Below are 27,737 nucleotides of genomic sequence, written 5' to 3' on the forward strand. Positions count from 1 at the left end.
TCACTGAAGAGTCATAATATTTTATTCTTCTGATGATGTGAGGGAACTTCTGTAGCCAAGTTTAACAGTACTAAATATATTCACATTTAGGTGACAACATATAACTTAAAATCTAGTTGTCAATATCTAGCGGGATCTCAAGAGATAAAAGACAGGGTAAATGATTAAATGTTAAGAATCCTTAAAAGAAAGATCTTTTCTTTCTGAAAAATACTGCATGATCTAACCTATATGTGGAATCTGAAGAAGTCAAATTCATAGGATAGAATAAAATGGTAGTTATCAGGGATAGGGAAGTGGGGGAAATCAGAAGTCAATGCTCAAAGTGTACAAAATTTTATTTATGTAGAATAACTTTTAGAAATCTAATGTATAGCATGGTTACAGTTAATAATACTGTATATATGCTGAAATTTGCTAAGAAAGTAGATCTCAGGTACTCTTGCCACACAAACACAAAAAAAGGTAACTATAGGAGATAGATATATTAATTTGTTTGACTATAGTGATCATTTTCATCATGTATATCAAAGCACCATGTTTTTTACCTTATATTCAAACTATTTTTACCTTTAAAGCTTAAGTTGATTTTTGAGGGGTGATAAACATGTTTATTATACTGACTGTGATGATGTTTCACAGGTATATTCATATGTCAAAACTTGTATACATATGCATATATATAGAAGTATACACATTAAATACATCTAATTTATCATTTCTAAAAAAGGATCTTTTCTTCCGGATACAGAATATACACAATCTCAAATTTCCAGCTGGTCATTTTCAACCTTTGATGTTAAGTGTTAAGGTTCCCTGGAGTTGGGATGTTTAAGCGCCACCTAGAAAGATTCTTAAGGGTAAGTGGCAGGTATAGCAATCACCAACTAATCACATACATTAGTTTTTTTTTTTGTTTTGTTTTTAAAGATTAGCTGATTATCACAATTAACTTTATGGGAAACTCAATCCTGAACTTCACCAAATGAAAAAAATTTTTAACATAAAAGAAAAAACTGGAGGTTATTTACTAGATAAGGGAAGAAAAACATTTCCATATAACATTAATACACTGGAAAACATGATTCAAGAGTGTTCAGTACTGAGGTAAAACTTACTGAAATCACACAGTCAGCCACTGGTTTCTTCAAAGCATTTTCTGAAGTCTCTTTAAGCTTAGCCAATAGCATCCCAGTAACCTGCTCAATTGCAAAAGGTCTTTCTTCTTCTAGGTATCGCACCTGAAGCCAAAGTGGAAATATTTAATGAGTGATTTATTCATCTAGTATTTAATGAAAAAGGCAGAGTCCTTACTCAATGAACTTACATATCAAAAATATTGCTCTAGTATCATCATATCTCATCTCTGTGAAGTTCCAGTGCTTTACCCATAGTATTACAACCAAAAAATCAAGTCTTTACCTGCTCTAGATCCCCATCTCCCACAAAAGCAAGTTTTATCATTTACTATTCTTGTAAACAAATAAAGGGAAAAAGGTCAAATTATCTTTCTTTAAAATGAAAGCGTTAGTAATATAGTTTTGTGAAAAGAAAATGAGAACACAGGGAAAAAAATCTTTATTTAAATAAGGAAACTTTATATACATTACTCCAAGGCCTCAGGGGATAATTACCAAGGCCTCAGGGGATAAACATTAGAGATGCATACATGGGATTTTTTAATTTTAAAAAATAATTTCATACACAGGTTTGACTAGTTTGAATTTAAGTACATAAAATGAAACTTCACAGTGCTTGACCGAGGAATACTATGCTTTATTCAAATAAGCAAACTCTTTCACAATGACAACCACAATATTTATAAGCAATAGAAAGTTAACTTAGAACCCATACAATAACTACAACTAACTTACAGAAGAAAAGGCTAGGTATTTCATCTCTGTATCCCCAAGAGCAAGTAATTTTATGCTAAAACACTAAACTTTGGAAGAGCTTTAAAGAACTTCTCAGGCAGTACAATGTATTTATTTAACTGTGTAAATATGAATAATAATATAAAATTTACTATGAAACAGACCTAAACTTGATATCCATTTGTTTCCAAATCAATTTACAGGTAAGTTTAAAACCAAGAATTACATGAAATTATATGAAATTTAAACACAAGAAGAAATCAAGCACACCAAAATAAGGGAAAATGAATCAAGTACCATGTGTCTTAGTCTGATTATAGGAGGCACAACAATACACAATTTTTTTGAAGAATATAAAAGTTAGATGAAATAAACATCAAAGCATATTCAAACAAATGTCAGAAAAAATAAATGGATAAACTGCTTGAGGCATTGAATGCTAAAGATCTTCAGTCTTCAAAGGATGAAGAAACTTAGTTCAATGCATGGTTGATTGATGTTTTCAAAGCCTCTTCAACTAGCTTACATACACTCACTACAACTGCATAAAAATTATATCACTTAAAAATTAGGTTTTGACTTTCTGTAAAAATTATTTTGTTTTTAATCAAACTACTCACAAAGCATAATTTTTAATTTTCTTTTTAAGGAATAAAACACTTTAGTAGTTTAGAATAAAACTGTTCCACATAGTCATTAACTGGAAGTTAACATATCTAAAGGACACATGAACATTACTCTTTATTACATTTATTGCCATCATAACCCATCAGCTTCCTACTCAGCATGTCTTGATCCACAAATTTCACCTAAAACATGACTTCCTAATTTTCAATTTGTCCTTAATTTCTTATCGTGTCTTTTTTTTGAACTATTGTTAAGTCTCATGTCTCCTTTCTACAATTCATCATCCATCCTGTAGTCAGAATCCTCTTCTAAACATGGAAATATGTACACCTTAAAACGAACTAAATAGACATTTCTCCAAAGAAGACATATGGATGGCTAACAAACACATGAAAAGATGCTCAACATCATTCATTATTAGAGAAATGCAAATCAAAACCACAATGAGGTACCACTTCACACCAGTCAGAATGGCTGCGATCCAAAAATCTGCAAGCAATAAATGCTGGAGAGGGTGTGGAGAAAAGGGAACCCTCCTACACTGTTGGTGGGAATGCAAACTAGCACACCCACTATGGAGAACAGTGTGGAGATTCCTTAAAAAATTGCAAATAGAACTACCTTATGACCCAGCAATCCCACTGCTGGGCATACACACCGAGGAAACCAGAATTGAAAGAGACACGTGTACCCCAATGTTCATCGCAGCACTGTTTATAATAGCCAGGACATGGAAACAACCTAGATGTCCATCAGCAGATGAATGGATAAGAAAGCTGTGGTACATATACACAATGGAGTATTACTCAGCTGTAAAAAATAATTCATTTGAATCAGTTCTGATGAGATGGATGAAACTGGAGCCGATTATACAGAGTGAAGTAAGCCAGAAAGAAAAACACCAATACAGTATACTAACACATATATATGGAATTTAGGAAATGGCAATGACGACCCTGTATGCAAGACAGGGAAAGAGACACAGATGTGTATAACGGACTTTTGGACTCAGAGGGAGAGGGAGAGGGTGGGATGATTTGGGAGAATGACATTCTAACATGTATACTATCATGTAAGAATTGAATCGCCAGTCTATGTCTGATGCAGGATGCAGCATGCTTGGGGCTGGTGCATGGGGATGACCCAGAGAGATGTTATGGGGAGGGAGGTGGGAGGGGGGTTCATGTTTGGGAACGCATGTAAGAATTAAAGATATTAAAATTAAAAAAAAATAAATAAAATATTGAATATTAAAAAAAACATTCAGTGTTTATGGATCTGAAAAAAAACATATGTATCAATTTGAAAATCAGCTATTAAAATTTTTAGCTCTAAGATATAAATCTTACTGCATAAAGTTTATTCTTCTGAAGTGTACAATTAAGTGGTTTTAGTGTGTTCAAACTTGTATACTGATTACCACTAACTGTAGTACATTTTCATCATTTTAAAAAGAGTGTCCCATTAGTAGCAGCAGCAGTAGAGATACCCATTCCTAACAATTAAGAAGTAGAGATACCCTTAATTCCTAACATCCATAAGTCTATTTTCTGTGTCTACTGATTTGCATTGATTCTGGAGAGCCACACAAATGAAATCACAAAATACGTGGCCTTTTATATTGTTTCTTTTCCCCCAGTTAGCATGTTTTCTAGATACTGTCTTTTTATGGCCAAATAATACATGCCACTGGATAATTATACCATGTTTTGTTCATATACTCATCAGCTGGTGGACACTTGGTTTGTTCCCACTTCTTGGCTATTATAAATAATGTTATTATGAACATTAGTGTACAAATTTTTGTGTGCACAAGTGGTTTAATTCTCTTATGTACACATACCTAATAGTAGAACTGCTAAGTCATATAATCTATCTGTTTTGGGGTATTCTGTTAGTTTTTGTTAACCAATCTACAACTCTCTCAGGATATAGAAGTAAAAACCTAGAATCCATCTCTTACTTGGAAGAAGAGTTTGCTTTAATATTCCTAACACAAGATTCTTCTAAATTAGAGCAAACTCATAATAGCAGTTAATATACTTTTGGGCCTATTTTTCTAAATCACATATGCCTCTGCCTTTGTCCCTTAAAAATGGTTCACCTCTGAAAGTTCTCCAAATAATAATACCTTTTCCTTGACAATAAAAGTATCTGGATTAAAAAGATTATTATTCTAAATAAGATTTTTTTTGTGCATTCACTAAAGCACACTACAAAAACTGCCTGTTTCTTGGTATGCATATATTTCACCTAAAGGAAAATAGGTTAAATTTTTTTAAAAGTATTTAAAAATAAGCAATATTACTGCATTTGGTTTCTTTAATTTGAACAAATGCTTGCATTCCAAGAATATAAACTTACCTTAACCCCTGCACTTCCATTCGGCATCTTCTGCAGCTCATAGGGAAGCCTGATCCTTTCAGTTTGCACAATAGGATCATCAAAAGATCGCCCATGAAGTTTTTTGAAACCGTGAATTGTATTTCTTACATTCGTGACTATCTGTTGGCAGTAAACATTTTTATAATTACTGAATTAATGCAAAGTAAACCACGCTAGTATTTAAGAATCACCAAGTCTCCTTATCCTATACATCTGCATAAGCTCAGAATTACACACTATCATTTAATTTTTTGGTTTCTAATTGATAGAGGTCTCCTTGGACAGCAAGGATATCCAACCAGTCAATCGTAAAGGAAATCAACCCTGCATATTAATTGGAAGGACTGATGCTAAAGCTGAAGCTCCAATACTTTAGCCAACTGATTTGAAGAGCCAATTCACTGGAAAAGACGCTGATGCTAGGAAAGACTGAGGGCAGGAGGAGAAGGGGGCGACAGAGGATGAGCAGGTTGGATGCCATCTACTCAATGGACATGCGCTTGAGCAAACTCCAGGAGACAAATAAGGACAGGAAAACCTGGCGTGCTGCAGTCCAAGGGGTCACAAAGAGTCAGACACAACAGAGCAACTGAACAAATTGATAAAAAACCACTATCTCCTACCCTTGGAATGTTAAAAACAAAATTAACTATCTTTTAAAAAGAACAAAACTTCAAAACTTCTCAAATACAATGAAAATCTATCTACAACTCATTTATTTGGCTTTCTTCAAGACTTTCAGGCTAATGAATTAGTATTTTTCATTTCTTTCCACTTTCATCTGTGTTTTTATTAATATTTACACTATGTCTTTTATCACCCTGTTTTTCTTTTACACTAAATATCCTCGTGAACTTTATCATGTATTACTACATTGCTTCCACTGCTAAAAACTTCTCCTAGGCTAGTAAATTAAAAATCCTTCCATATAGCATGCTAAGTTAATGTGTCCTCATTTGTAAATAGCTTATATTTTGGCAAAGTAGTTTTTTCTTTATTTAGAACATGTAGTTCAAACTACAGAATATCACTGAGATCCAGTTGTTGTCCTCTTAGTGACCTTCAATTATAAGATGAAAACTACAGGGATGCTGAATTACTATGTTGATTGCTATAGCTTTCTAGGAAAAATAACTTATAGTTTGCTTCCTTCAGAGACTCTAAGCCCTATGATACCTTAAATCAGCCAGAATACGAGAAGTAACCTTTAGTGAAGGGGTCATTTTGGCACAAACATTTGGTTATGTGCAGTATGAAAATGGAAAAGGAGGAAAAAAACATTCACACTCAGACTGACTGTGAGACAATTTGATTTACAAAATCTTAACAATTCCTGGATAAATGAGTCAATTATGTCTACAAAGTCATGAAAAAAAAAATAGCTCCATTAAACAGTTATTTTGTAATAAAGAAAAGACTCAGGTATATATTAAAATGTAAAAAATAACTGTTAAGGGCATTTGGTTCATGGCAATAAACAAAGTCTAAGAAAAATGAACCTGTAGCATGGAATGTTAAAATGAATGTTTTATGCAAAAGGATTTCAGAAGCCTAGAAATATGAATACTAAAACAGATTCCATGTAAAGTGGCAGCCACAGAGAATTAACTCTGAAAACCAGTTTCTCCAATTTTTTTCCACCTTCTTTAACAAAGACATCATTCACTTGTTGTAGAAGTATGTATTCTAGATAGCATATCCCTCATTAAAAGTGACCATACAGGGAAAACCTGACGCCACTTGACAGCATAACCTAACCTCACAGCTAAGATTTTTAAAAAAATAAAATTCAAGAAATACTTTACAATCCAAAGCAAAATACATTTAGTAAGATACAAAGATATTAGGATCTGTCAACTTCTTTATTCTCTTTTTTCACTTTTAATTATATAAACTGGGAGCTTAGCTGCCATTATAAAGTTAATTCTTCCTGTAAGTCAAAACATCTACATTAACAACTCACCTGGCTCTTAGCTGCATTTCCAATGGCTCGTGTTCTTGATCCCAAAGATATACACGCTCTGAACAGAGAAAAAAGAAAAAGTGTTTCCAAGGTATTTTTATATTAATGTACTACTACTGTGCTTCTCTTTATACAAAAATGAATTTAAGGATGAATATAATCATGTAGTATTCAAAACATAGATTATTGATATCAGAATTTTACATATTTTTAAACTTTCCTAAGTAATAGTTGTCAGAATAAATGCTAGAATTTAAAAAAATGTGCTAATAGTTGGCAACAATATATTGGTCCCCAAATTATTTTATTGGTCCCCAAATTATTTTTCAAAAATTTCAGTTAAGTCTATGACTTGGATCTAAATCCTGGCTCTGCCACTTAACAGCCGAGTAATCTTGCAGGAATTACCTAACCATTATTTGCCTCAGCTTCCCAGCTGAAGACAGTGTTGATAATAATACCTACTCAGAGAGGTGTGTGAAGATTTAGTGAGTGACTATAGGTAAATGATCTCTGGAACCAGAGATCAAATTGCCAACAACTGGATCATTGAAAAAGCAAGAGAGTTCCAGAAAAACATCTGCTTTATTGACTATGCCAAAGCCTTTGACTGTGTGGAAAATTCTTAGAGATGGGAATACCAGATCGCCTGACCTGCCTCTTGAGAAATCTGTATGCAGGTCAGGAAGCAACAGAACTGGACATGGAACAACAGACTGGTTCCAAATAGGAAAAGGAGTATGTCAAGGCTGTATATTGTCACCTGCTTATTTAATTTATATGCAGAGTACATCATGAGAAACTCTGGGCTGGATGAAGCACAAGCTGGAATCAAGACTGCTGGGAGAAATATCAATAACCTCAGATATGCAGATGACACCACCCTTATGGCAGAAAACGAAGAACTAAAGAGCCTCTTGATGAAAGTGAAACAGTGAAAAAGTTGGCTTAACGCTCAACACTCAGAAAACGAAGATCATGGCATCTGGTCCCATCACTTCATGGGAAATAGATGGGGAAACAGTGGAAACAGTGTCAGACTTTATTTTTGGGGCTCCAAAATCACTGCAGATGGTGACTGCAGCCATGAAATTAAAAGAGTCTGCTTGCTCCTTGGAAGAAAAGTTATGACCAACACAGACAGCATATTAAAAAGCAGAGACATTGTGTTGCCAACAAGGGTCCATCTTAGTCAAGGCTATGGTTTTTCCAGTAGTCATGTATGGATGTGAGAGTGGGACTATAAAGAAAACTGAGCACCAAAGAATTGATACTTTTGAACTGTGGTGTTGGAGAAGACTCTTGAGGGTCCCTTGGACTACAAGGAGATCCAACCAGTCCATTCTAAAGGGAATCAGTCCTGACTATTCATTGGAAGGACTGATGCTGAAGCTGAAACTCCAATATTTTAGCCACGTGATGTGAAAAACTGACTCATGTGAAGAGACCCTGATGCTGGGAAAGACTGAAGGCAGGAGAAGGGGATGACAGAGGATGAGATGGTTGGATGACATCACCGACTCAACGGACATGAGTTTGAGTAAACTGCAGGAGTTGGTGTGGACAGACAGGCCTGGAGTATTGCAGTCCACAGGGTAGCAAAGAGTTGGACATGACTGAGCAACTGAACTGAACGGTAAACGAATAATATGTTGTTTTTATTACTGCATTTAAATGTATTAATAATTCTGCTTATAAACGTGTAGAGTACCATTTTTATCAAAAAACCATTTCATGCTGTGATTCAAGAAAATGTTTCCATGGTTTCAATGTTAATTACAGGTTGTAATTCAGTTGTAATTCATTCAATCAACAAATACTTACAGGCACTGTGTTTATACTAGCTACAATCCGATGTGCTTGGAGAATTTAGTCTATCAAGAAAATCAACATACACTAGCAAAAAAAGAAAATAATCACTTATAGATAATAAAGCTTAGAAAAAGCAAGTAGAAGATGTGATTTCTTAATTAAAACTTGAATGAAAGCATTTTAACATGTAGGGTTTTATGGAAAAGGACATTACCAGTATATAGGTATACGGTCTACTCTCAATATAACAGCCTGAGTGATCCTTTTAAAGACAGAAAGTCCTCTGCTAAAAACCCTGCAATTGTGTCCTGTTTCCCCAACAGCCAATAAACGGCCATAGTTTGCTTTGTAGCTGCTCTACCCTGTAACTTCAGTATTCAGGACAGTGGCAGCTGAGATAAAAGGAAAAGGAATTAAGAGATTTTAGGAGCTAAAACTCAAAGGACTTGGTGATGAACTACATCTTCAGAGTGCAACAGGCAGCCACCAGACACACATGGCTATTACGCACATGAAATGCAGCTAGTCTGTATAAGTAACGCGTGCTAACTGACTATACCACTGGGGGCCCACTGCGGCTAGTCTGAATTGAGATGTACTTAAAGTATGAAGCAATATCTTATTAATTTAAAAACACTGATTACATGCTGAAATAAGATTCTGAATATACTGAGTTAAATCAAGTATATTAAAATTATTTTGTATTTTTATCGAAACTATTAGAATATTTTAAATTATGTGGCTCACATATATTTATTTTTACTGAACAGTGCTGGAATAGGTAATAGGAAGAGGTAAGTAACAATAATAACATACAGGTTTCCAGTTTGCATTGGAGGGTAAATAGCTGTGCCATGCAATAAGACAGAAAATGATGTAAGAGGGACCTGTTTGGGGATGGACCATCACCAGTTCTATTTTGGCTATGTTGAGACTGAAGTGCCTTTGATATATCCAAGGAGGAATTTATTTAGAACTAAACGTTAAATGTGATGAACTGATATATGACAGAACAGAAGTTACTTTTCTTTAATTGTGATCTGGTAAAAATAGGTAAATAGGATATATTAAGAATCAGTGGTTCAGGTGACACCTTCATTTCTCTTGCAAATAATTCCTTGATTCAACATAGTCTCTGCCAGAGTAGGCTCTGCATGCCTGATACAGAAATCCATGAAGATGGTTGGCATTCCATTCTAAACTCAGAGAAATATGGACTTGCCATCTCTTGGCCAGCTTTATTTTGGGAGTTGAGACCCATTTTGCTGTCAACTCCATTATCTGCATACACTTTGAAAAACTTTTAATTTTTCAGTACAAGGCTATCATTAATGCACAGAAAATCTTAGGTTGATTCTCAAGAGTTAAACTTCTGTTAAAACTCTTAGATCAAGTAAGACTGATTCAACTATCATTTATTGTTGTATTCACTGTATTTGCTGTATTCGGGGTTGTATTTCACTGAAATATGTTTTATGCCTATATCTTTTCATGAAGAAAGCTACAGTTATCATCAGACATTCTCTTTAGGTAAAAGCAGACAACTTGTAAAGTTCAAAAATTTAACGTTATAACCTGAAAATACCCAGTTTTGATAGAGAAAACTCTCCTCACATACTGTATGCATGCTAAGTTGCTTTAGTCATATATGACTCCCTGCGACCCCACCAACTGTAGCCCACGATTCCTCTGTCCATGGCATTCTCTAAGCAAGAATAATAAAGTGGGTTGCCATTTCCTTCTCCAGCTAAAGGTCCTTCTCACATACTAAAGGTCTTCAAATTCCCTCAAATTTTTTTCCCCCCAAGATTCTATAGCACAGCCATTAAATAAATATCTGTCAAGGATTTTCAGAAAAATCAAAGTAATTTAAATACCCATTCTCTTTCAAAATTTTACCTTTCAGTAATACCAAGGCAAACAGACATACTATATATTAGGTTGACACAAAAGTTTTTCCAGAAAAGGATATTCAACAGTTTATCCAACTATATATCACAAAATCCAATTACACTTTCTATAGATTATTTCAACTACTATTTAGAAAATCCATTTTATACCTAAAAGAAAAAAAAAAACGAGTCTACAATGCAGCTTAAACCCATTATATTTAGGCTGATGTTGCCATTGTGACAGTAGTCATAGACTCTCAAAGAATGCCACAAAATTAAACAAATAAGTAGAACTTCTAAATGTTCTGTACAACTTTTAGTAGAGGAGGGGCATAAAAATCAAAAGACAGGATGTTACTTAAGAAAGTTGTATTTGTATTTTCCCCTAAAATCTAAAATTAACTGTCTCTCTTATAAAGCCAAGCATGGTTATGTTGGAGAAAACACACACTGCCAACAGACCATCAAACTTCTCACCTAAGAGGTCAACACTCTAGACTTGTTTGCTTCTTTGTAAATCTCCACTAAGGAATCAAAACCTCTTGATCCTATTATCGACACTTTAAAATAGCTCTGTTTTTAGAAATTTCTGCTTTCCCTTGCCAGTTCCATAAGATCACAATTACTATTTATAGTCTCTTCTGCTATCACTGAGTAGATGCAAAGAAATATAATAGCTGAATTAATGATATAAGAGGACAATCAATTGGTTTAAATAAGGGGTTTGTTCCTTACACGGCCAATTTGGCTCTGAATCAAACTGTCAACCGCTGAGGAACTCCTTTCAACTATAGTTGCCAAGATGTCTATAGAGCAGGATTTCTCAGTCTTGGTAATACAGACATTTGGGGCTAATTTTTTGTTGAGGGACTGGGGCAATTTTGTGCCCTCTAGGATTTTAGAAGCATCTCTGGCCTCTCTACCTGCTAGATATCATTAGCTCTCTTCCGTTCCCTCTCCCCGTGTGACAACTGCAAGTATCTTCAGACATTGTCAGATGCGCCCTAGGGTACAAAATCTCCAGTTGAAAACCACTGCATCATTTCCCAACTAGTATTCTGTACAAAGTAATCCCTTAGCGGTTCAAATAATCTGAGGAAAACATTCTTTTCTATTTCAACACCTCTAAACAAATTAAGGATTTGAGACTTTGACAGTAGAAACATGTGATTATTATTTCTCAAACTTAACTATCTGGAAAAAAAGTAAGGGAATGACTGTTACCATTTTTTTTTAGTTTGCTACTTAGAAATATCAGACTAGGAAACAGGAACCCACTTCAATATTCTTGCCTGCAGAATCCCATGGACAGAAGAGCTTGGTGGTCTACAGTCCCTGGGGTCTCAAAGAGTCCAATATGACTGAGCGACTAATGCTTAGAAATATAAAATTTTTAGACATCTATGATTTAGTAATAATATAAACTTTCCAATCTTTCAATATGGACAACGAATAAAATATTTTAGCATATAAAAACAAAAATTCCTTTAGTAGTCTCCAAATGCTTCTAATAAGCGTAACTCCCAAATTAAATTTGTTCTTAACTTAAAACCATTAACAGAAATCTGCTGCACGTGTGTGTGTGCTCAGTTATGTCCGACTGCGACCCCACTGATTGTAGCCTTCTGGACATCTCTGTCCACGGGGTTTCCCAGGCAAGAATACTGGAATGGGTTGCCATTTCCTACTCCAGGATATGTTCCCGACCCAGGGATTGAACCCACGTTTCCTGCACTGGCAGGCAGATTCTATACCACTGTCCCACCTGGAAAGCCCCTACAAAAATCACACACACATTTACATAGCTGATTTAATTTTTATTTAAAAAGCTGATTAGGTACTTTAAATTAGACATGCTGTGTAATTATTAAATTAGATACCGTATTCCGAAAACTGATCTTACTCAAAATTTATCAGTTCAAAGACAATTTTGTCATTTTTATTATGACTGCCTAGAACAAAGATGTGCAAATTACCAACTACCACCTATTTTTGTAAGTAAAATTTAATTAGAACATACCTATGCTCATTAATTTGTATTATAATGACCACACACTAAGTGAAGTGAAAGTTGGTCAGTTGTGTCTGACTCTTTGTGATCTCATGGACTATAAAGTCCATGGACTTCTCCAGGCCAGAATACTGGAGTGGGTATCCTTTCCCTTCTCCAGGGGATCCTCCCAACCCAGGGATTGAACCCAGGTCTCCCGCATTGCAAACAGATTCTTTACCAGCTGAACCACAAGGGAAGCCCAAGAATACTGGAGTGGGTAGCCTATCCTTTCTCCAGCAGATCTTCCTGGCCCACGAATTGAATCGGGGTCTTCTGCACTGCAGGCAGATTCCTTACCAATTAAGCTATCAGGGAAACCCAATCACATACCACATACTAAAAGGCATGTTAAACATCTTAAACTCAATGTATATTATGTAATTGGTACCTATCATTCCTGCCTTCTAGAATTTTTTCAGAATTTTTCAGCTACAAATTCAAGGCAACGACTAGAGATTCATTTTGTTTTGTAGATAATATTCATACTAAAAGATTTTATAGTACTAGCTTTGGCCATGCTGAAGTGTGGGACGTCTGCCCATCCACTCATCTAGGCACAATTTCACTTTAAAAAAATTTCACTGAATTTTTGTTTGTCAACAGCAAAATACTTTGCAACACACACTAATTGACATGTATAGATAAAAGGAATACTGTACATACATTAAGAAGAATGATGTAGAGTCATAAGAGCAAATTTGAAATGTTCACATTATATTTTGAAAAAGCCAACTGCAGAATGTATATAAATGTAACTCTACTTTTGCTAAAAAAAATCCCAGTTTAACACATATACTCACTATGTATAAAAACACACATATTAAAGTTTAGGAGGTAGTTGGGAAGAGGCAGAGGAGATATACTTTATGTAATTCTTCAGTATTTAAAATACTTTAAATTAAAATTAATGTAATCTCATAGTAAAACATACAAATAAAATCATTTCATATGGTACAAAGAATAATTTTAAAAATGTGAAAATTTTCTCCTAACCTGAACTGCTATTACCATTCAAAAGTCCTCCTACCCAACAAGTCACTATTAATGTCTGGAGTTTCTCATTATCCATGTAGAAAAATTTTTTATTTTCAGTACTTCAAGGTAAGTGATTTCTACTTTTGTTCATTGAATAGGACATCTCACATATCTGAGATGTGGTATATAAATAATATTTTTCCATATTTTCAGATTATACATACGTTGATAAGGACAGAAAACCAGAGAACTGTTCAGTCTGCTAAGCTGGATCCTGCAGAATTTTAATAGTAAAACAAATATATACATCTAACAAAAATGTCTTGAAATAAGTTTGATTAAAAGATCCATTTTCTTTATTGTAAAGTAAGTTCATAGAAGTTCAAAACATTACAGACTATGTATTAAGAGCACACTTCCATAATCTACTTCCAAGAAATATTCACTATTAATAGTTTATAGTCTTTCCACACTGCTTTCCTCCATAGGTTTGCACTAACATTTTGTGTATCTACTTTTATATCAACTTCTAAATTGAAACAAAATTTTTACATGTTCTTAAAATAACTTAAAAGCATACTAAAATAATATTTTAGAACAAGATAATATTTCTTAGAAACTAGACAGTAACAGATGACTTTACTGATTAACGATGCTTCTCTATACAGTAAATGCCCAGACAGATAATTCGTCCCAATACAGCCCATTACCCAATATGTAGATACCATCCGTATGCCAACAGATAATGTAAGGACACTGGGGTTCTGGGGTCAAAGAAGCCTGAAACTAAATCCATTTCACTGCTATTTCTTGGCCAAGATATTTAACTTTGCTTAAGGCTTCTTATGAAAAAAGATAGCTAGTATTATCAAACTCATAGAATTGATGTGATACATATGCCAGTGCAAACAATGCTAAGCCCATAGAAATCATCACTAAATATCAATTTAAAATGCAGGGAGCATGTTTTAGCTGTGAGAGCTGGACCATAAAGAAAGCTGAACACTGAAGAATTGATGCTTTTAAGCTATGGTGTTGGAGAAGACTGCATCAGAGTCCTCTGGACAGCAAGGAGATTCAACCAGTCCATCCTAAAGATCAGTACTGAATATTCATTGGAAGGACTGATGCTGAAGCTCTTTGGCCACCTGATGCTGCAAAAGATTGAAGGCAGGAGAAGGGGACGACAGAGGATGAGATGGTTGGATGGCATCACCAACTCACTGGACATGAGTTCGAGGCAAACTCCAGGAGTTGGTGATGGACAGGGAAGCCTGATGTGTTGCAGTCCATGGTGTCGCAGAGTCAAGACACAACTGAGTGACTGAACTGATGTTTTATCTGACCACATGCCTTAATCTGATATTGACTGAGGATTTCTGGCTCCAGTTTTCTTTTCCCATGTGTGAAACTAACCACTTTGATATAACTGAGTCTGAGATGGAAATTCCAATCCCTACATCTATACTTAATTGAACAATATAAACATTTAAGGCCTGAAAAATGTGCACACTCAGTAATTCTAATTCTAGAAACTTACTTGAAGGAATTAAGGGTCAAAAATTTAGTTACAAAGATAGTTATCGCAGCACTGCTTATAAAAAGAAAATATAAACCTGAATACCAATAAGGGATGATTTAAGGAAATTCAGTGTTTGATTATACAAACACTGAAATTGGGTGCTAAGTTCTAAGCCGCTTCAGCTGTGTCTGACTCTGCAATCCCATGGACTGGAGCCCCACTATAGGCCAAAACTTAAGCAATTATCTTTTTTATTAAATTGTCCTTGGTTATACATAGGATTCTCCCATGCATACATAATTATGTATATTAAAGAATGAAATGTGAAAAAGTGTGGATGCTGAAACCAACTATATCAAACATTTTCTACTTTTCTTCCCACACGATCTTTTTAAAAAGTATTTACATCTTAGCAATGCCTTTGTCCTATTACACTGATGTTAGCAAAAGGACATACAAGGAATTTTTTTTTTGCAAAGCTAGTTTATATGTATTATTAAATACTGTGGTGTATTAGAAAAGTTTCAGGTCCTCCAATAGTTACATTTTTTGCAAGATAGGCATTTAATGAATAAACATTTAGGAATCAGGAAGGGCTATGTTTTCACTCAATAATGTAAGCCCCACAAAGTAAATACACACTCTAACAGCACCAAACTACAATGAAGTACTAGTTCAATAACAATAAAAGGTATACTCTGAAATACATGACAGTATGCAACTCCAGAAAGAAGGGCAGAGTTGCTGATACAAGCTAGGAATACAATCCTTCCACTTTTAGAACGTTCTACTTTGGTTTAGCCTCATTAAATCTAGATATTAGAAATGACTCTCTTACATACAAATCAGAAAGATAACCTCAGCCACACAGAATTTGCCAATGTGCTTAAGAATATTAACAGAGACTTTAGAAGACTTAAATGAGCAGCCTAATTTCTAAAGAACTCTCTTCGAAAGTGTGGCCAGGCTCTTTAAATTTAGAGTCATGGAACCACTAATAAGATTTTTGAGCCTGGAAATGCAGTATCTGTTTTACAATTCTAGTTTCTGATCTTTTAGGAAAAGGCTTTAAAGATAAGGGGAACATCCATCCGACCTCTCATTTTTTCTCTATAGGCTAAGTTCCTGAAGCCAAAAACTGCCTCCATTAACCTTTACTCTGATGAAAGAGCAGAGTGGAATTTCCTAGTCCTTTTCTGGCAGAAACCCATATCTGCTGTGACTTAAAACGCTGTAGAGATGAAGTCATCAATAGTTCACAGTTTACGCTTCACTGTCTCATTGTGCATAAAGCCAGAGAAAGATGTAAAAAGAAGCAAGAGTTCTAACAGTACTAGCAACATTAACTGACCTATGCTCACATTTGAGACTGTAAGTATACAGGAATTTCAGCAAGAGAAATATAATGCATATATCTAGAAAAAGGTGGTATAAACCTTCTAGAATATTCTTTAAAATAAACCAAAACACAAACTGCTCCAAGTAAACTATTGCCAAAACCTCCTTGACATAATTTATTCATAAAAGATTAGCAATATACTTATTTAAAGCCTTAGCTTAACACTGATCTTGGACAAGATTAGTCTTATGTTTAAAGTATTATATTTTGGACCATTCAGAAGGGTCAAATCAACATTTGGTTGCTTAACCATAGAAAATAAGACATTGGCAGTTAGTTACCTCATAAAATTACCGGTAACAGGAATCTACATTAAGAAGCTAGTTTTTCATATCCCTGTCTTAATTATATTATTTGCTAACTTCCCAGACCACAGAAACAATGGAACATGTGGATACATGTTTCCATGACATAATGCCGCTCCTTCTAATTCTTTCATCAAGTGTTCATTATAGAATCACTTCACAATCATGTTTATACAGGACAGATGCCTCTGCCTCTCCAACAATTCATTCTGTAGAAATATGCTTTCGATAGGTTCTACCTACACTTCTTTCCTTTAATGGATGAACATTACCGACACGTGGCCAACGACTCCCATCCCTGATTCTCTCCCTATTAATGCACCACTAACCTACGCCCCTGGAAACCCGTCCGATTACCCCCAATTCTCAAGGACACTGAGGTAAAATCCCTTCTTTTAAAAAACAAACAAAAGAAGGCTTTCTGGGCCAGATGAACCTGCAACTCATTCTGACATTTGCATTCTAAGCTTTCATTTCTTACTTTTCTGAGAGAAAGCTGTCGCGTTGACAGATGGGCAAAGGAGGAAGGGGAGAAACAATAAAGAATTTTTTTACTGAGCGAGCGCGGATGCCCGCCCTCGGCCAATAATCCCAAACAAGCCAGGCGAGGGGGGAACTAAAGATCCTTCTCTAATGTTCAGAATGTCGTGGTGGTCCCGCACCAATCCTTTTCCTGAAAACTAAAGCAGGGACGCCGGGGGACCGAGGCGTGGTGGTGGGCGCGCGCGGGGGCTGGGGGGTAGGGAGACGGTGGGGGGGGGGTGCGTGGGTACACAGATGCGCCAACACTACGAGTTAAGTCCCTTGTCCTTGAAGGAAAAGCAGCTTTGCGGAGCGAGGAAGTCCGACTCCCACCTGGGCCCGCCACCCCGCGGACTGCAATTGATGGGCTGCACCTGTCATCTCAGAGTTCGGCTCATCAGAAGAAACCAGCAGGCGGGACAAATGTGAGGGTCGGGAGGAAACGTTTCCCAGGATTACCACCAGACTGGGCACTTACGGGGTACACCTGTCGCTGTACTCATTGGCGATGGTTTCGATGCCGCCGCTCCTCGCTACTGCGATGTAGCAGTTGAGAAAGCCGAGGTCAATACCAACCACAGACATCCCGCCGCCTAATGGTAGGGGTGATGGTGCAGAAGCCCTCGGTGCGGGGACCGCGTCCTCTTCTGGGCTGTTGCTCCTGGAACGACTCCTACGAGAAGCAAAGGAGAGATGACCCCAAATGGCTGCGCATTAAATCTAGGGCAGCGCGTCGGGGAACCTTGGAGGAGGGGAAAGCCGCCCGCGCCGCAGCCTCCGCCGCCCAGGTCTCTCTCCACTGCGGTTCGGCAACCTCCAACCGGCAGTTATTGGGGTCTGCGCCTGCGCGCTCCGCCACCGGGGCGGCGCGCGAGCTGCCCCTTCGTGCCCGAGGCTGCTCCTGGCCCCGACTTCGGCCGCTTCCGTCAGCGCTCGGGCAACGGCTGCCCGAGGAGCTGCGGGTTCGAGAAAGATCTGGAAAATGGAGGCGGCTGAGCCGGCAGGAGTGGGAGGGAGAAGGGGGAGCCGGCAGGATCAGGCTGGAGAGGAGGAGGGGAAGAGGAGCCGGTTGGCTCGCCACCGCGCGGCTGCAGGGCGCACTGCGGCTGGACGAGGTGCTAGCTCTGGCCCGGCCAGCGGTTTGCCCACGTGTTTGGAAGAACACCTTTGGGTTGTTTTGGCAACTGGGGCCCGGCCTGCTGCAGCGGCAAGGCACTGCCCAGGCCTGCCCGGCGTCGGGCGCGTAGCCTGGCGGTTGCTGGGCCGGTGCTGCAGCCTCGGTCTTTCCCTCGGAGAGGCCCGCCCGCAACTCCAGCACCCACCCGACGGCCTCGCCGCCCCGAGGGGCCCATGTGCAGCCAGCCAGCGCGCTTTCAGTCCCGCCGCGCGGCCCCGCCGCCCGCCCGCCGCGCCCAGCTCTGTGAGGTGGCGCCCATTGTGCGGCCGCCGGTGGCCTCGCCTCGTCTCTTCCCCAGGGACGCGCGGATCCCGAGGGAAAAGGGTCCTATCTTGTGTGAAAGTCGACTGAACTGTCTCCCCCAAGTCGACTGAACTGTTTCCCCCAGCCTAACAAGGGCTTGAAACACCAAAAAACAAACATGTCAAGAAACAACACACATGCAACTCCCTTGGTGTAACTTCCCTCACTTTATCCTAAAAGGAGCAGCCTCCTCCACTAACCCTTACCTCTGAAAACCAGTTTTACAGGACAGCAACATTAAGTCTGTGTATCCTGTGACACCAGGCAAGCCTGTGCATAGCCGCCACCCTTTGGTCCCCAAAGAAGCAGCCTCCAGTGGTTCAAATGGCTTTTTTCCTTTGATCAGGATAAGTGGCGGTGTCTGAAATTTAACCAAGTTATAGTTTACACTTACAAAGTTTGGCTGCCCTGTTCCTTCTCATTCAGTTCTTCCTGAGTTTTTTCTTCCTTCTTGTTCAGTTCTTTGTGGGTTTCCTGTTCCTTGTCATTTGGTTCCTTGTGGTCCTGTTGGTCGTCGTTCAGTTCTTCGTCGGTTTCCCATTCCTCGTCATTCGGTTCTTCATAGCTCTGTTCCCTGTCATTCAGTTCTCCCGGGATTTCCTTTTCTTTCTTGCCCAATTCCTTGTGTGATTCCTGTTGCTTCTTCCTTGATTCTTCATGTGTTTCCTGTTTCCCATTTGTTGGTATCATGAGAAAGACTTTTTTACGAGGTTTTTTCATAGGCTCATTGTCCTTATTTGTCCACTTCTTAAAAGAACTGAGGCTTTTTACCACAACCAGTGCTGCAATAGCAGCAGCAGCAAGGGTGGCCATAGCTCCTGCTGCTGTTGCTATGAGGAACATGAAATCCATTTTCAAGGGCGGTACTGAGGAAACTGTGATGTACTGTAATGTTCAGCAATGTTTTGGCTCCGGTCTGTCTTCATTAAAGAATTAGATCTCTCTTCCATCTCACAAGCACACAGGAAACATGGTAACTCCCGACGACGACGCCATCATCTGTCCTCTCTGCGGCAGGTGTCGCGGCCGCGTCTCCCAGCAGGCAGTGCGTGAGCAGGGCAGGGATTGGGTGCTGCTGCTAACAGAACCCGGGCCCCAGTGCTGCTGGGCGGTCCCCGGCTTGTACCCATTCTCAGTTCCCCTTGTAGCCCCCGTCCCGTTTAGTTCTCCATTACTCTCTGTACAACTTGAGAGTGTGAGAATAATTTTCCTATTAAAAAACACTTAAAAGATCAGAGTAAAAATGAAACAACTGGGGTCAGGCGCAAGAGATTACTATTATTACATTCTTTACCATTTCTGGGAGGAAATAAGAGCACCTCCTGTCTGAAAGTATGACAGGTTTGGTGGGTCACAAGAACTGGGTTGTGGTTCCAGCTGGGTCTAACTTACTAGTGGTAGGACCTCTGGCAAGTTACTTAACTACCAAGCCCTAGGTTTAAAACCTGTTAAAATGAAGAAGATACATGTAACTATGAGACTGTTGTTATTATTGTATAATGTGAGCATAGTCACAGTGCCTGGCACCAAAAAGGCCAATACTTGGTAGATATGCCCAGCTGCTGCTGCTGCAACGTAGGAATTTTGTGGAGTTATGTACATTGATCAGTGTATCCAGCAATCCTGCTGTATTCTTATAAATTCTAGTATTCCTAGAGATTCCTGGATTTTCTGTATATGGAACCATATGGCTTGGGAAATAACTAATATTTTTTTCATTTTTAATCTTCTTGTTTTCTTATGTTGCCTATGGTCACCAGTAGTACAATGAAGAATACAAGCTGTAATGGCAAGCATCCTTGTTTTGTGCTTAACATTAAATACATCCACATTGACATTAAAGAACTTGAATTTATCCTCTTTTCCTTGCTAACAGGTTTCTCCTAAGTGGATACTAAAATTTAACAAATGACATGCATCGTCTATATTTTGAAATGTTTTTTTTTTCTCATCAGTTAATGTGGTGAATAATATGAACAGATTTTCTAATTAATATTTCCAAATAGATTTCTAATTGCTGCACACCTAGGATAAACCTGTTAGGCCATCCATGATGGTTCTGTTTTAGATACATTTGATTTAGCTTGTGATTAATTTAGAATGCTTATATCTATAAGGTTTAATTTTCCTTTATTCTTCTTGCTAATATCAAGATTATACTAGCTTAATTTTCTTTTCTCTGGTAAAGTTTTGCAAAGACAAGCCTGAAAACCATTTTGACCTGGAGTTTACAAGCAGATTTATGACCATGGGTTAAGTTTCTTTAGGGGATATAGTCTATGTTTTCTATTTCTTGTATCAAGATTTATATTTTTACTGAAAAGTGACCATTTCATCTAGGTTTTCATGTTTGTTGGCATAAATTTGATTATTCATTAAAAAAAATCCCTTCTACAGCTATATGTCCAACTTTCTCAATACTATTTGAATCCCTTTTCTTGGTTCCTTATCAGCTTTACTGATAATACTGATACTAGAGAAATGTGTCTGTGGACTTGTAATTACTGCATTCCAGAATTAAGCAGACATACCTACCTATGTTAATAGACCTAGTTTTGTATACACTGGGGTCTGCCCCTGAAACATTTTGAGGAGGAAAAAACCAAAATGTACGTAGGCTCCCAAGAAAACTATCCCCAAATTTACCAAGTTATATTACTTCTCCCACCAAAAAGTCTTTTACAGCCAGTGTTTGTCTAAGTTTACCAATATGTTTACCGATTTGTTTAATTCACTCCTTTCGCATCCCTCTTTCCATCTAGGTTCAGTTTTCTTTCAGTAATTGTTTCAGTAAAGGTCTCTGAATGGTGAACATTTTTGTCTAAAAATCTTTTAACTTAAAAAAATTTTCTTTTATTGGAGGATAATTGCTTTACAATGTTGTGGTGTCTCTGATTTACCTTTTGAATAATAACTTGGTTGCCAATAGAATTTTTGATTGACAGTAACTGTCCCTTTTAGCATCCATTATTATTGATGAGTCTAAATACTGATCCTTTCCAAGTTACCAGTTTTATCTCATTATTTCATTTTATTTTGTAGTTTCATTAGGATGCATCTAACATGGATTTTATTAGACAAAATCTATTCAGAATTTTTTTATTAACCTGAGGATGGATGAACTTTTTAAGGTTCTAGAGAAGTCTCAGTCATTGTCCTTTGATTACTGCCTCTCACCCCTTTCCAGTGTCTTCTGGATCTATCAGAATGTGTAGGGACTCTTTAACTTCTATGACTCTTAGCTCTTTTCATCACGTCTTTAATTTCAAACACTCTACCATTTCTAGATGTTCTTTCAGACTTGCCTATTCTTCTTTTAACTACACTATTTGTATTATTTTGCTTCCTTTAAAAATTTATTAGTCATTTTAAACATTCTAAGTCTAGAGCCTTTTAGAGTATTTTATCACATTTTTAGTTCTAGGGGTGCTAATTCTGATTGTATAATACCTACCAACTCTTCCACACAGTGCTTGTTTCCTCATATGATTTGTTTTCACTATAAATTCACCTGCAATAAGGTTGTTTTTTCTGTGGGATATTTTGTGTGCCCTGGGTCACAGAAGTGTTCCAGAGAGGTTTTATTTGTTTCTGTCAGAGCCCTGAGGAAGTCTCACTGGTCCAGAACAGTTTTAATTATTCAAGTTGGAGTTCCTGTATCACAGATAGTGTTTACGTCTAAATTCTGAACTTTTTGTTGTGACTCAAGCCTGGGGGTTTTGATTTCTCACAGATGACTTTCCTTTTTCCTACTCATTGCTTTGAGGTAGCTGGCCAACCTCCTTATGTACTATGGTCTGGTGCCTATCTTAGTTTCTCCCCTTCCAACCTTTCAGCTTTATTGTAGAGCCATGTGGTTGGCAGGCGCAGCATGTTGTTTCAGTCTCCTAGGTGACATTTCATTTTCTTTTGTCCTAACTATATACATGTTCCAGCCTTCAAAGAATACACTTTTGGTCTAGTGAGTTAGTAATTAAATTCCTGTTTGCTCTCTATGGATGCCATTCAGAATTTTAAAGACTTTTTGCTTCTAAGCATGTCCCTGAACAAGCTGAAAACTTTTTTTTTTCTTTTTTTTTTTTCAAGCTGAAAACTTTTATCTTTTCTTAGTTTACGTTTGTATGGTACACTGTTACTAATATTTTATTATTTTAACTGCTTTGGTCCATCTTAAATCTTCCTTTTTTGTAGTAAACAGAATTATTGATAGTATAGAAGGAAACAAAAACATGTATCTTGTTATTTAACTTTTTGTGTTATGTTGACCTCTGCAAGAAATCATGTTAAGAGTTTTCAAAAGAGTTAACTTTTTTTCTCAAGTGATAGCACCCAACAGACTACAAAGTATACTTTGGATTATTTTCCTTGAGATATACTTTACCCCGTGCCCCAGGAAGTTCACTCAGTTTTGGTTTTACCCACTCATTGCCTCATAAAATCTTTCTAAAGTTTATCCCCACTAGCTTAACATTCCTTTACCCACTAAAACTTTAAAATCTTGGGTATTTCAAATGTACTATCTTCCGCAACATTTCTGAAAAACCAGACAGACTCCTGTACAAAACCCTGAAAACTCTGCTTTCTGACATTAAGCCAGTTCCCAATTCTGATAAAAATTTGGTTACTCTCTGCTTATTAATAATGTTAGCAACAAGGAGAATAAGGCTCAGGCATAGCCAGTTTTAAACATTTTTATTTTTATCAATACAAAGTATACAAACTAATTTTCAAGGGGATAATTTTTGTTCTAAGATACATTCACATTTAGCAAGATTTTATCTTAAAGATAAAAGCTAGCAAATATGTCATCTTTACATCTTTCACTTTCCAACTACAGGTTTACAATGTCATTAAAGTCATTATCATTTTTTTATAATCAGATATACAATCTGTGCATATTAAAAGCTATATGATACCATAAACACTGTATGCAGTAATAACCTGAGCTGCTTTAGTAAAGATGTTGTAGAAGAAAGCTTACTTATGCTCACAGATATCATGATGACATCTCCGGATAAGCTTTTAAGAAATATTTGTCATATCGTATGATTTCAAAAGATAGGGAGACAGTTAAAATAATATAATTTTAAAAGAAGATACTTTCATTTCCTAGATTTTAGCATTGTACATTTTACCTTATCACAAAAGTAAGAAAAAGATTTTAAACTAATAAGTAAAATGCCTCATCAAAGTGAGTTTGAATCTAAATAGTAAAGAAATCGCATTTATCTGCTTTGTTGGTATTTAAATTCTTGAAAAAAGCCTTTGCTTTATTGTAGAATTAGCACTTTAAGAAAATACTGACAGTAATAACACTATCAAAATGTACACAAATGGCAGCTATGTAATTTGTATGTTTAACAAGTTAACTATATCCATGTCTCAATTTAATCACCTGCTGAACTACCTCCAATGTCAATATTAAGGAAGTCTTTAATTTTATCATACAATACCAAGACCAAGGCACCCCCTGTACCACGAAGGATGTTGGAGAAGGCACCACGAAAAAATGCACCAATTCCTTCCTGTTGGTATATCTTCATAAAACAGTCTAAAGTTCCTTTATATTGCCGTTCAGCCTCACCACTCTATATAAAGACAAACAGTTTGCCATTATCTTAGTATCTTTTATCATAAGACAGATTTTACATAGCACCAAGGATAGATTAAAATTAATACTGTGTTGACTAAGTATGTTAACAGTCATACATTGAATACTGGATGGCCAAATATTAGGCTTAATAGATTTTAAAAGATGGCATCACATAACATGATTTTATCATTTCACCACACTGTAATTAAGTGAGAAATCAATAGCGAAACAAAAACAAAAACTGCCGGGAGCCAGCGTGAGGAATCCCACCCGTGACAAGGTCATGTGGCAGAGATCTGATGGGCAAGGCGAGTCAAATCTCAGGGCTTCCCCCTGGTATTTCCTGAGCATGTACCCCCAAAAACCAAAGTCTGCCGGCCTTCGTACTCTGCTTTTTCACTCTTCTGACACACTGGAAAAAGTCAACTCAGAGCTTTAGTCTTCTGCATTTGAAAGGGTGTTTCAATCCAAAAACCCCTCTGATGGCTTTCTAGCCTCCCTGCAGAACTCATACAGCTGCGCATGTGATTGTTTGAGGCCTCCAGACTGCGGAGGCACAGGAAGCTTAAAACATCCCAGGAATGTAGGGGCTTCCGAGGAGTCAAAATCATTAGAATAGGACTGATTAAAGGTTTCATTTGTTGAGCCAATATTTGCTGCCAAATTTTCATATCTTTTATTTGTAGAGGTAGTTGGTATATAGAAAAACAGGTAGTAGACCTGGTATTAGCAACATTAGATCTCTGAGTTAAGTACTTTCTTTGTTATAACCCACTGCACCTTTGTTCTACAGGAATGTAACTTTATTTAGTACTTTGAGGGTGATGCAGAGTAAAGAAAAAACACCTCTAGGGAAAAGGAGTTTTCTGGCTGATAGCAATTAATTATCCAGGAAGAGAGCCATAAAAATGTTAACAGGCTTCTTGGCCAGAAGATAATGTAAACCACCTGAGACTTTTTTGTATACGGGAGGGTATGCAAAAAGAAAGCCTGGTCTCAATGAGGGTCAGGACTGCTGCCCCTGCATAACTTTGCATATTCCATTATTTCTTTATGTACAACTTGGGGTATATAAGCTGATTTTGAAAATAAAGTTTTTGGAGTTTTGCACCGATGCTGGGCTTCCCCAGGTCGTTCTTTTCTCCCCCTTTTCGGCTGAATTCCCATCTGGAGCGGGGAGGCTCACCACGTCTACTTACTTGCCCTGGCTGCTAAGATCCATGCGAAAGGGAGCCTAAGGCGGGGCACCCTTCGATATTCAAGTGGGCGCCGGTGGCCTAACGTAGATGGTGCAAACCTCTTGTCTCGAGGTTTTATTGGTTTTCCCCGTAAACCAAGTTATTCAGCATCTTTTTCTCCACCTAAATTTCCTACTATACTATTTCTTCCTAATCTAATCTTATATTTCTATATTAATAAATAAATAAGTTTCTCCTCGCCTATGCCGTTCACGTTTCGAATTACCCTGGATCCACCAGGGCTGGACCCTGGCAAAAAACGAAACTAGAAATATATTGCATTTGGGTGTTAAGAAAAACATATCTTAGAAAATTTGTAAAACTTACTTATAACCATAAAATGCCTCATATAAATTTGTAAGATGTAGCCTGACTGGTAACTTGAACCACCAGAAAAAAAGGAAATAATGCAACAGAAAAAATAAAAAACAAAAACTTATTTGAAATACTTTGACCAATGTGTAGAAACACTGTTTCAGGAAAAACAAGAAAAGGCTCTTAAATTATCAGAAGTGGCAAAGGTAACATTACTGCAGATGACCCAGAGATTAAGAGAGAGCAACATGATACTATGAACACTTTTATGACAATTATTTTGAAAACTCAGAATAAATAAATTCCTTAAAGGTATAATTTACCAACAGAATAGGAAAAAACACTGGAATACTACTAAATTTGTTACATAAATTCAATCAGTTGTTGAAAATCTCATAAATTAGAAAACCACATATCCAGATGACTTTATATGTGAGTTCTACTAAATATTCAATGAACATTTAGTTCCAATCTCACAGAAACTATTCCAAAAAAGAGAAAAAGTGGGAAGACTCCCCAACATATTTTGTAACAATTTAATAGGCCTGATACTAAAGGAGGACTAGGATAATACAAGAAGGAAAAAAAAATGTCAAGCTTATGTTAGAGAAACAACAGATACAAAAATCCTGAAAATCCAGCAAATCAAACCTAGCAAAGGGTACAAAAATATAATACACCATGACCAAGCTGGATTGATCCCAGGCATATAAAGTTGGTTTAGCTATGGAAAATAGATTAATGTAATACATATATTAATACACGAAGAGAAAATAATATGATCATCCCAATATAGAAAAAAAAATGACCACCATTCATGATTAAAAATTATTGTAATCCGAAACAGAAAGTATCAATCATAACATAATAAAGGATAACTGAAAAATTCACAGCTAATTATCAAACTTTGTAACACTGAAGGCACTTTCTGTAAGACAAGGAACAAAACAAGGTTGCCAGTTATTACTTCTTTAATATAACACTGAATCAGAGGTCTCAACGAGTACAGAAAGGCAAGAAAAGGAATAAAATGCATAAGAATTGATAAGAAAGGGGGAAAAATGTGGTATATTTGCAGATTATATCACTGTGTAAAAAAAAAACTTCAAAAGGTATACATACTGATAAGTGTTTGTAATAAGGCTTAACAAAGTTGTGGGATATAAAATCAAATGCAAAATTTAAAGAAGACCGTCACAAATTATGTCCTCACAGAATTCATATATTAAAGACCTAACCCCAGAACCTCAGACTGTGACTATATTTGGATAAAGTCTTTATAAAGATAATTAAGGTTAAATGAACTCATTAGAGTGGTCCCTTACCCAAAATGATCATCTTTATAAGAAGAGAAACAAAAAGTACCATCAGAAGACACAGGGAGAAAGCCATCTACAAGCCAAGGAGAGAGGCCTTCAGAAGACCCCAACCCTGCTAGACTGTTAGAAAATAAATCTGTTATTTAAGCCACCCAGTCTTTGGCACTTTGTTATGGCAGTGGTACTATGTTTTATATATATAACAATGCACATGTATATATAAAAATCCACACCCACACATTTTTATGAATTATTTTGACAGTAAGTTGCAGCTATAGTTGTCCCTTAAACATTTCAGTGTGAATTTTCTAAGAATAAGTATATTGCCCTACATGCCCAAAGTAGTTATCAAAATCAGACAATTTAACATTGATACCGAACCATCTACCTAACTCAGTCTATTTACAAATTAATGATCTATTTTCAAGTTTTTCAATTAAACCAGAGCTAGACATAAATTAAG

General features: G+C 36.9%; 2 protein-coding genes across 2 annotated transcripts in view; both read right to left on the reverse strand.

The window, feature by feature from the left end:
• HSPA4L (heat shock protein family A (Hsp70) member 4 like) overlaps positions 1 to 19,846 on the reverse strand; it is a 53,881-nt gene extending 34,035 nt beyond the window's left edge. Inside the window, exons 1-5 of the mRNA XM_069557439.1 lie at positions 19,204 to 19,846; positions 17,808 to 18,002; positions 6,850 to 6,907; positions 4,866 to 5,006; positions 1,119 to 1,241 (exon numbers count right to left, since the gene is read on the reverse strand). Coding sequence (XP_069413540.1) covers positions 1,119 to 1,241; positions 4,866 to 5,006; positions 6,850 to 6,907; positions 17,808 to 18,002; positions 19,204 to 19,661 — 975 coding nt within the window. The 5' untranslated portion in view covers positions 19,662 to 19,846. The remainder of the gene's footprint in view (positions 1 to 1,118; positions 1,242 to 4,865; positions 5,007 to 6,849; positions 6,908 to 17,807; positions 18,003 to 19,203) is intronic.
• Positions 19,847 to 23,487: 3,641 nt separating this feature from the next.
• Positions 23,488 to 27,737, reverse strand: part of SLC25A31 (solute carrier family 25 member 31) — a 30,846-nt gene continuing 26,596 nt past the window's right edge. The window contains exon 6 of the mRNA XM_069557301.1: positions 23,488 to 24,397. Coding sequence (XP_069413402.1) covers positions 24,197 to 24,397 — 201 coding nt within the window. The 3' untranslated portion in view covers positions 23,488 to 24,196. The remainder of the gene's footprint in view (positions 24,398 to 27,737) is intronic.

The sequence above is a fragment of the Ovis canadensis genome, chromosome 17, assembly GCF_042477335.2.
Source record: "Ovis canadensis isolate MfBH-ARS-UI-01 breed Bighorn chromosome 17, ARS-UI_OviCan_v2, whole genome shotgun sequence".
Classification (NCBI taxonomy): domain Eukaryota; kingdom Metazoa; phylum Chordata; class Mammalia; order Artiodactyla; family Bovidae; genus Ovis; species Ovis canadensis.